Source organism: Sceloporus occidentalis, unplaced genomic scaffold, assembly GCF_023333645.1.
Source record: "Sceloporus occidentalis isolate IW3139 unplaced genomic scaffold, rSceOcc1.0.p SCAF_305, whole genome shotgun sequence".
Classification (NCBI taxonomy): Eukaryota; Metazoa; Chordata; class Lepidosauria; order Squamata; family Phrynosomatidae; genus Sceloporus; species Sceloporus occidentalis.
Window position 1 is genome coordinate 535,895 of NW_028317285.1, and position 10,549 is coordinate 546,443.

At 45.1% G+C, this 10,549-nt stretch overlaps 1 protein-coding gene across 1 annotated transcript; it reads right to left on the reverse strand.

Annotated features, from left to right (window-relative positions):
- Window positions 1–4,489: 4,489 nt before the first annotated feature.
- On the reverse strand, window positions 4,490–8,118 carry LOC149275001 (uncharacterized). Its single transcript, XM_089504998.1, has 3 exons — window positions 7,893–8,118; window positions 6,265–6,339; window positions 4,490–6,021 (listed from the first exon to the last, which is right to left on the reverse strand). The coding sequence occupies exons 1-3, from the start codon at window positions 8,116–8,118 to the stop codon at window positions 4,490–4,492; spliced, it is 1,833 nt and encodes a 610-aa protein (XP_089361124.1).
- Between the last annotated feature and the right edge of the window lie 2,431 nt (window positions 8,119–10,549).

A 10,549-nucleotide genomic window follows, 5' to 3' on the forward strand; every position in this document is an offset into this window, starting at 1 on the left:
CAAATGACAGCGTGTCACAGCCAGATCTTAATTTTAAGTCAGTTATTTTCTAACTGCCACTATACCTGGCTTTTGTTTAATAATATCCTCTAATGTTTAACATAAACACTATATGGACAAAAGTATTTGGACACCTGACCGTTACGCCAAGAGGGACTTTTATAACATTGCATGTGCATGCTGAAGGGGACATAGCAAGACATTTTGGACAATGCCATGATTCCAACTCTGTGGGAACAGTTTGGGGAAGACCCTTTTCTATTCCAGCATGACTGCGCCCCAGCCCGCAAAGCAAGCTCCATAAAGACCTGGTTGGAGGAGTTTGGGGTGGAATAACTTGACCGGCTGCACAGTGCCCTGACCTCAACCCCATCCAACACCTTTGGGATGAACTGGAATGGAGATCGCGAGCCGGGCGTCTCGTTCTAAATCAGTGCCTGACCTCACAAACGCTTTACTGGATGAATGGGCAAAAATGAATGTTTCTGTCCCCCCTCAGGTCTCTTTCCGCCATAACTCCCCTCTTTACACTCCACCATCTTGACCAAAACCCTAATCCCACCCCTTCTTTTTATTTACCGATTCCATGTTACATCCTGCAGCCACTTGCCTCTAATTGCTGCTTCCGCCTCTTTTTTACCCCTCCTTTCGTCTTAATTGCCCATATAGTACCTTTTTGAATGTAAGCCCACCGTTCTTATGGCAGCTCACGGGCCTCTTGTGTAGCTTCCCATATTTAAATTGTACACATTGTGTAAGAGTGTAGCACTGATTAATAAAAAGTAATAACAATAATAAAGAGTATTAATAAAAATGAATGTTTGCTACTGGGGTTGCAAGGGTTAAATCCGGCGCCCCATCGCTGGGCTTCCCTCTTCTAGAGAAGCTCAGGCGCTTTGTATCTGGCCACCTACTGTAGACACCCTGTCACAACTGGGCATAGTCACTCCTACTCCTATCATCCCTATCCTGTCAAATTGATATTTTTATATTAACCCCTTCCCTACAGTTTTGGGTTTTTTTAGTACCCAAAGACCATTCCTTTTGTGCCTATTCCTTTAATATTTTATTTTTGCTTGTTGCCCAACATCGACCTTATGATCAAAATGTTGTTTCCGGACAGGACCCCTAACCCCGTTAAAAAAAAAAAAAAAGCATGTCTGTCCAACAAACCCCCTGTCACGGGAATTGGTCAATGGGGAAACGAAGAGCAAGGAAACATCAAGGGGCGGAGGCGTCAATCGGAAGCTGCCGATGTAAGCGTCGGGTCATGCGCCAGTAGGAATTCTGGAATGCTGACTTCACTTGAAGCCCGGTTATAAGGAGCAGAGTGCTTATACACAACATGCCAGGCTTTAAAGAATTTTCCCATACCTACCTCAGAAGAGGAATAACCCCCCAGGAACACACAACACCTTTGCTGGAACAACCTCTCTCATATATGGTTTCCAGCTCCTTAAAACCCTATCTTTATCGTCAGCAGGGTACCTGACTGAGTGCTAAGTAGGTTTTTGTTACTTGATGCAGTCATGCGCCAGTAGGAATTCTGGAATGCTGACTTCACTTGAAGCCCGGTTATAAGGAGCAGAGTGCTTATACACAATATGCCAGGCTTTGAAGAATTTTCCCATACCTACCTCAGAAGAGGAATAACCCCCCAGGAACACACAACACCTTTGCTGGAACAACCTCTCTCATATATGGTTTCCAGCTCCTTAAAACCCTATCTTTATCGTCAGCAGGGTACCTGGACTGAGTGCTAAGTAGGTTTTTTGTTACTTGATGCAGTCGGACTTCAGACACTATGGGGGGCCGGAGTAGCGGGATCTATGTCAGAGATGAAGCAAGAATATTGACACAAATAAACTGACATTTTGCTATTTTTCCTACAATACCTGGCTTGCGCACAGACTTTTCACGCTACCACCAGCAGAAGTATTTGCATCACACATCACAGACTTAAGCAATCTGTGCCACGTTTTGATCTCCAAGAGATCACAAGAAGTAGCTTCTTGAATAGTAGAGGACCATGTGTAGTTCAGTACTCGCATGAACGAAAAAAAAAATATATAGTTATGAGACTTCACATAATAAATATTACATATATATTTCTTACAACTGTAGAAGGATAAGAAAATTATACACAATGTATGGTGGGAGTTACACTCGAGTCCCAAGATGTCCTGATACCCAACGATGGCGTGGATCCATCCTACGCCTCTCAGTTCCATGCGCATAACTAATAAACGTGAGAAATATATTCTAAAATACCAGCTTTGGGGTTAGGTGCATTATAATACAAAGCAGCTACTCAAAGAGAAATGATGGAAGAGTTAAGGACGCCCACATCTTCCCTTTAGGAGAGGGAGAGAGATACAGGAAGGTTCTTGAGGGCCACGGTATGCTTGTTTGCTAGAGATTTGTAACGGTTAAAAGCCCAAGTGGGATAAATAAAGAATTTAAGGAAACTGGAAACTGATGTTTGAAACGTTAAGTGGCCAAGTATAAAATAATATATTTAGATCACAAAATATTGTGTTTGGCGAAGCCCTGAACGCTGCGTGCGGGGGGTTTGTTGGGACCCCACATCTGTGGACAGTTCTGCTATCGATTCCACTAAGAGCGTTTTATATGTTAGTTAGTGGAAACAGTCAGACCATGAAGGGGGAGGAGAGCAGCAGCTGCAGCAGGGCAGCCTCTCCTGTGTCACCTAAGTGCTTCATTCTTTTTCAGTTTGGAAAAAAGCATATTAAAAGTACCCACAGAGGGGTTAGGGCTACTCGCTTTCATATACATTCTTCTTTAGTGGGGCTGTCAGGAAGAGCATGCTATGCTTTCATTATGCATTCTTTGATAAAATATAAAAAAAAAATATATATATATATAGAAAAAAAAATAACTTACGTGACGCGGAAGCTGCAGCTGCTTTCCTTGTGGTCTTATGATTCTTGATACTGCTTGGATCCTATACTATTCATGTTTAAATCCCCTCACTGTATTAACCTCTTCTGCTCTCAGTAAAGTACATCCCCCTTACATTACATATAATCTAATAATACAACACATATAATTCTCCTTTAATCTATCTTTCGCTTTTACAAGGAGCACCAATCGCAGAACCGTCTCCACGTCTATTGTGCATCTACTAGATCCGTGTCCGGATAGCAAAACTTTTACCGTCAGAGAGAATCATGTTTAAATACACAGAAGGCCCAGTAGCGGTCTACATCCCAGCAGTCCGACACGTGCCTTCCATCCGCTACCGTCGGTGACAGAACACCTCAGCGTGGGACCTCTTGTAGAAGACGTTCGATTACTTACTCCGGGATACGCGCAGGGACTCACGCACGCACTCCACCGCAGAGAGGACGCTTTGGCGCGTCTCTGTTTACGTCATTTTCCTCTGCGTTGCCCTTTTCGATTGAAGTCCCACCAGCAAAGGTCTACCAGTGGACCACATTACACAAGAACATGCATAAATGATACTCGCCCACCCCCCAAAAAAATTAATGAAACGCTTTCTCTGGAAATTCTAAACACACAACTCTCAACCCATCTTAACTAGAACTTTATCTTCTTGTTAATCTATTCCATTCTTTTTCGCTGGCGCCTTCGGTTTGCTTTGGAGATATCTGGCGAAGGATTTGGGACAAATCAGCTTGGTGCTAATGGAAATAACTTTATTAGAGGACCCCTCATTATATATGATTCTACAGACAGTAGGCCCTATTCACGTTGGCCAAGGCCATAAACCGTGGTCGCGTCACAGTGTCTACCCCGTACAATATTTCAATCATTTGCATTTTTCGTTGACATTTAAACCTCTCGGTCCGCAAGAACCTTTGTTATTTTGCACATATTCATAGAAACCAAGCGGTAGAATATTCTTAACCAGTATGAAGAGAACGCCATGTTTCCGTTACTTCCAGAACAACCTGAACCTTACGGGTAAGCAGAGATTTGGCCAATGAAGACTTCTGCCATAAGCGCTCCATGTATGGTAGCAAAGCCATATTTATATTTTAAATTATTTTAATTATTATTTTAAGAAGCTCTTTTTTTGGGGGGGGCATTTGATCCCAAAAACATGAGGGGGGGGGAAACCCCAATTTTGAATGGTGTTTTTATTGAACCATTTTTTTGTAATACACTTAGAATATGACACATCAAAATGTATTTGGACGTACCCAGGGCGTCTATCTGCCACTCGGCGTGCTGTAAGACAGAAGCAGGGGCAGATTCTTCCAACTTATGGAAACTAAACCACAGCTTGCGCCATATTAACATTCCTCGTTGAAGCCTCATCTGAGCCGTAACGTCTTCTAGAGATAAGGCATATCCTACAAAAGCAAGGCCTTGGGGTAGTGCCTCCGTCACCCCGCTACTTAGCAATGACATTAATAATTATAATGATAATTAAAAAAAAAAAAAAAAGTATAGAGCTATACGTACTTTCAAAATAAATGACTGTGTTTCCAACACAAAACTCTCACGACTCGCACATCTGTTTTGCTTTCGAGTGGATCCGCTGGTGTATGACAAAGTTTGAGCTGTTGGCAAAGCGCTTACCGCAGTAAGAGCATAGGAACGGCTTTTCGCCGGTGTGGACCCGCTGGTGGGTGACGAGATACGACTTGATGCTGAAGCACTTGCCGCACTCCGAGCACACGAAGGGTTTGCTTTCCGAGTGGATCCGCTGATGCTTGGCCAGATTGCCGTTGCTGCTGAAGCACTTGCCGCACTCGGAGCACGTGAACGGTTTCTCCCCCGTGTGAATCCTCTGGTGCGTGATGAGGGCGAACTTGGTGCTGAAGCATTTGCCGCACTCCGAGCACGCGAACGGCTTGTCTCCTCGGTGAATCCGCTGATGGTGGAGGAGATAGGAGCTGCTGCTGAAGTACTTGCCACACTCGTGGCAGCCGAAGGGCTTCTCTCCCGTGTGGATCCTCTGGTGCTTCACGAGGTCCGACTTGCTGGTGAACCATTTCCCGCAGTCCGAGCAGCCAAACGGCTTTTCGCCCGTGTGAATTCGGTTGTGCGCCTGAAGATGGGCGCTGATGGCGAAGCACTTCCCGCACTGCGCGCATGAGAACGGCCTCTCGCCCGTGTGGCTCCTCAGGTGCGCGACGAGCTTGGACTTGCACGAGAAGTCTCTCCCGCATTCGGGGCAAATGAAGGCGCTTAAGCCGGTGTGAACCGTCTGGTGTTTGAGGAGCTCCAGGCTGCTGGCAAAGCATTCCTGGCACGTGTTGCAGATGAACGGCTTCGCTATCGTGTGAATGTTCTGATGGGCAATCAGGTTGGAGCTGTTGGCGAAACTCTTGCCGCAAACCGAGCACGCGAAGGGCTTCTCTCCCGTGTGGATCCTCTGATGTTTGACAAGGTCAGACTTGCTGATGAAGGTCTTCCTACAGTAAGTGCAGAGGAAGGGCCTCTCCCCTGTGTGGATGCGCCGGTGCGACAGAAGGTGCGAGCTCGTGGTGAAGCCCTTCCCGCATTCCGAGCAAACAAACGTTTTTTCTTTATGGTGAGTCTTCTCGTGGCTCTGATACTTGGATTTCACAAAGAAAATCTTGCCGCAAACTTCACACGGGAAGTTTTTGGCTTCAGTCTGGGTTCCCTGATCGTGACAATGTTCAGACGGGTCGGCGTCAGCCGACGGGTCGGTCGTCTGGTGGTCAGCCAGACCCGAATTGGTTTTCATGCCGTTCTCTTCTGAGCTTTCGTAATACATCTCTGGTTCATCTTTTCCAATTTCTGTGAAGTCACATGCCCTCAGGGACTCGTCGTCGTGACCGTTCTGGTCCGTATCGACGTCGACCACAAACTTCTTAATACAGTAACTCGAAACGTCAGGCTTTTCGTCCTCGTCCTCCTCTGTAGACATACAGACCTCCGTTTCATCCTGGCGTTCGATCAAGTCCGACTCCTCGATCTTTATTTTCACGTAAGCGCTCGTATCCACGATTGGTTTACTATCTTCGGTGCATACATGGTTATGGATTTCTTCCATCACAATCTCTGAAGAACAAAAAAAAAAAAAAAAATAGAAAAAAATTTCCTCAGTGGCATTTTCGTTTGGAGCGAAAAAAAAAAAAAAAAAAATTATAATTTTTTTTTTTACTCGAGCACAAAATCGCACCTATAAATGAATCAAGGGACAGTTTAATCTCCCCGACGCTCCCATTAAAGGCGAAGAATACATACTAAAGTACCGTAACCTCCTGTGAATGCTTTAATATGCATTCTTTAAGAAAGACTTACCCGACCTAGAAGCTGCAACCCTGCTGCTGCAGCAGCCGTCCTTCTCTGTGGCCCGACGTTTCACGCAGCCAATCGCTGGCAGAAAATCACACAATGAAAGTGCTTGCTGCACGTGGGTATCGGGGTCCGAGCAGACCCCCCTCCCCCCACCCTGCCTGCAGCAGATGTGTTTGGCTGAATACATCTCCTGCATGCGATACAGCCAGGGGGCAAATGCAGAATCCCACCATGCATTTATGAACGCAAAACCACAAAATAATTAAAGGGACCACGCAGCTCGGGCATAAGATGACCGGAGCGTCCCTTTAAATGTATAAAATAACCAGAAACACACATTATATTTAATCATTTAATGCAGGTTTTCTATCCAAGTAGTTATAATAGCTAAAAATAATGTATAGAATTATAATAATAATGCACTATGAGTTAATAGGACATAAGTGGTGATTAGCAATCGGACCTTTGCGAACAAGTTTATATTTTTTAATTACATATTTTATTTATTTTAATTTGTTCCCACATGTAACCTCACAAAAGAATAATGTGTGTTGTATGATATATATATTTATATATATATATATATATATGTTTTATATATTTGGCTAAATTCACCCTGTAATATAATTGTATAAAAAGTGATAATTTTTTTATTTTGAAAAAAAACGTTATGTAATATCCATTATACGTTTTCAGCCTGTGGGGGAAGGGGCAAATGGCAAATGCGTACGTGGGGGGGGGGGGGTGATTTACTTTACAATAACTGTAGCTCCAACGTGTAAAAATAAACAAAACAAAAAAAAAAGTACAGCGGCAAGAATAACAAATTATAACTTTTTTTTGGAATATTAGCAGGCAATTCAGAATGTGAAGGAAAAAAAAACAGAATTATGGGAAGGTAAGAAACGTCCTAATCAGGTTTAATTTTAATTTTTATTTATTTTTTTGTAAAAATGTAAAAATAATATAAAAAATACTCATTTAGGAAAAATACCCAGAAACCCAGCTGTAGGGTTCAATATGACTGAGAGGATTGACTACTCATTAACTTTGTATGGACAGGGTCAAATGGTTACATGTAAAAAGAAAAATGAATGATAGATAGATAGATAGATAGATAGATAGATAGACGACTTTAAAGGGTGCTGTTCCACCAACTCTGCTGAGTTCAACACCATCATAAAGGGAAGGAGCGTTTCAGTTGCCCTGCACACAACACCGTCGGGAAGCTCCTCTCCTTCCTTCGCACTACAGAGCCTTGGTGTCAATTCTCACGCTAGATGAGGAACCTAACAAAGGTGCAATCTTCACGTCCCACACGGAGCGACTGGCGATTCCACAGTGACACAGCTTTATGTACAGAGATGTGTGGATCTAATAGCTCCGGCAGCGCGGCAACGAGGTGTACCCCCTCTTCAGGCTTAATGTTCGGAATGGAATTTGTTTAACGCCGATCGGTCACGGTTTGTAATTTTTACTTAACCCCTTTCAGGCTTAATACGCACCGGCAGGGATAAATCGCTGCTGGTGCATGGGAGAGCAGGCTGTCAGGTCAGCCTGGCGTGTCCCTTTGTTGGCTGGGGCCAAAATTTAGGACGTTTAGGACTCAGAGCACTAAATGACGGCCCTACTTGTCACCCTAATGTACTTGTCCTCCTGCTCGGTGGTGCACCGGGGCCTCCCGCTCCTCTCTCTATTCTGGTTAGAGCCGGTTTGCTCGGTTCTGTGAAGGGTGTAGTACACAGCGTTGTACGAGACCTTCAGTTTCTTGGCGATATCTCGCATGGAACAGCCTTCGTTTCTCAGCTCAAGAATAGACTGACGCGTCTCCGAAGAAAGTTCTTTGCTTCTGGCCATTCTGAGCCTGTAATCAAACCCACAAATGATGATGCTCCAGATACTCAACAAACTGCAGCTGTGTAACAAAACCGCAAAAGGGATTTCTAACGATCAATTAGCCTTTTAAACTTAAACTTGGATCAGCGGACATTGGAACGCAGGAGTGATGGGAGTGATAAAGGGCCATTGGAACCCAGGAGTGATGGGAGTGATAAAGGGCCATTGGACCACAGGAGTGATGGGAGTGATAAAGGGCCATTGGACCACAGGAGTGATGGGAGTGATAAAGGGCCATTGGAACCCAGGAGTGATGGGAGTGATAAAGGGCCATTGGACCACAGGAGTGATGGGAGTGATAAAGGGCCATTGGGACACAGGAATGATGGGAGTGATAAAGGGCCGCTGGGACACAGGAGTGATGGGAGTGATAAAGGGCCGTTGGGACACAGGAATGATGGGAGTGATAAAGGGCCGTTGGGACACAGGAATGATGGGAGTGATAAAGGGCCGTTGGGACACAGGAATGATGGGAGTGATAAAGGGCCGTTGGGACACAGGAATGATGGGAGTGATAAAGGGCCGTTGGGACACAGGAATGATGGGAGTGATAAAGGGCCGTTGGGACACAGGAATGATGGGAGTGATAAAGGGCCGTTGGGACACAGGAGTGATGGGAGTGATAAAGGGCCACTGGAACCCAGGAGTGATGGGAGTGATAAGGAGTGATGTACCCTGTAACAGAGCTGGATAGTCTGACCGACTACCTCCCCTGTCTTGTGCTCCCATAGCCTGGGACAACACACGCTTTCCCCGGTTTCCCAAATCACTCGCCGAGACTCAGTGTAGGCTGTAAACCAAAACGAAGACTACTTTATTTCTCACGCAGCGCTGGGTATTGCCAGCAAAGCACACATTAACATAAATCAAGATACTGGGATACCAACCGCCCAATTAACCCCTTAAGAACAATGGGCTGTCCTTAAACCCATTTAAAACAATGCATTTACATGTACAGGGTTTGTTTCGAAGAGGTTAATCTGCCTCCCAGACACAACAGGGTCAGTAAAGGGATTAACAATACAGCCTCCACTATCTATTACTGGCCCAAATCAGTTCTAAGCCTTGGCTGGGGTAAATGTCACTCACTGTGTTTATTTTTTTTTATATATATATATATATTTTTATTTTTTTTTTAAACGCTTTTCTTCCTTTTTCCTTTTGCGGGAAGAGAGGAAACGCTGTTCTCCCTCCCATCTCCCCTGCGCTGCAAACACTGTGATCAGAATGCAATACATGTGATCAGCCAGCGGGGGGGAGACCCGCGCAGGGTCTAGACAGGTAAATCCTGTCCTCCATTGACCTTCCTGGTGGACGCTGACCGGAGAGTAACCCCGCGTACCTGCGCTCGTGCCGTTACAAATGATCTGTCGGCGGACCCGTGCCGACAGACGGAAGTCCAGGCTGTCGATAGGCGGACTGATTTACCGTGCCACAGGTACCCTAAAGGTAACCCTGCCACACCTTTTCAGGACGCAGCTGTAGGTCTATAGAGTAAGGAAGGGGTTAACAGATTTTTCAATCAAAAAAACAAGGAAACAAACCCAAACTATGCCCCATAAAGCGGGGGGTGCAGGGTCCTTCATACGTCTTGTTTCTGTAAGCCAAACTGTTATGTTATGCACTACTTTGTTATGTCTCGGTTACCCCGTGTACAGCGCTACGGAATATGACGGCACTATATTAAACAATTTTTTAAAAATTATACATATTTAACACCATTTCTCCAGCATGAAAAAAAAAAAAGAGGCTCAAGAAAACAAACCTGTTAAATATGATACCGTATGATAGCATTAGATCGCAAGCCTTTCAGACTACTCCAAGTATTATACACCTGGAGAACACAGAGTAGTCCCAAAAGCTTGCAATCTAATAGTTATCAAATAAAGGCACACTCCTTACCAGATTTCCTGATTTATAACTTTTTTTTTTTTATTGAGGGGCGAAGAAGAGTAGCCAAGTGAAGACCTGTATGTGTTTGGATGTTGAGGGACTACACATCCTCAAAGGGACAGTTGGGAGGTATGAGCCCTATATAAACCCCGTCTTACATCACGTAGAAACGGCCACACGTTTAACGGTAACGGGGTTTATACGGACCTCACTGCGCTGACGTTTAATAAACCGCCGCCACACCCGTGAAAGGACCGTTATACGTGGGCCACACAAGGCCATAACCCTGCGCCCGCTGACACGTCTCGCCATATCCGTCCGTACGGCATTAATACACACAGCTTAACGCCAGCACGGCCTCACAAGCGGGTTTTACCGTGAACGCGGCCGGTCACCTACCTCGGAAACTCGCTTGTGTTTATTTATAGGCAGGGCGTCCCTGTACCCGCGACAGGAAGTGAGCAGGACAACTCGTCTGCCCTTAGCAGCGTCACACACC

What these genes read in the sequence shown, in the direction of transcription:
- LOC149275001 (XM_089504998.1), bottom strand. Translation starts at nt 8,118, where the DNA reads ATGGCCAGAAGCAAAGAACTTTCTTCGGAGACGCGTCAGTCTATTCTT. An exon ending in CAAGTACATTAGGGTGACAA is followed by an intron (nt 6,340 to 7,892) that starts GTAGGGCCGTCA and finishes ATTTTCTGCCAG; the next exon opens with CGATTGGCTGCGTGAAACGT. An exon ending in GGTTGCAGCTTCTAGGTCGG is followed by an intron (nt 6,022 to 6,264) that starts GTAAGTCTTTCT and finishes TTTGTTCTTCAG; the next exon opens with AGATTGTGATGGAAGAAATC.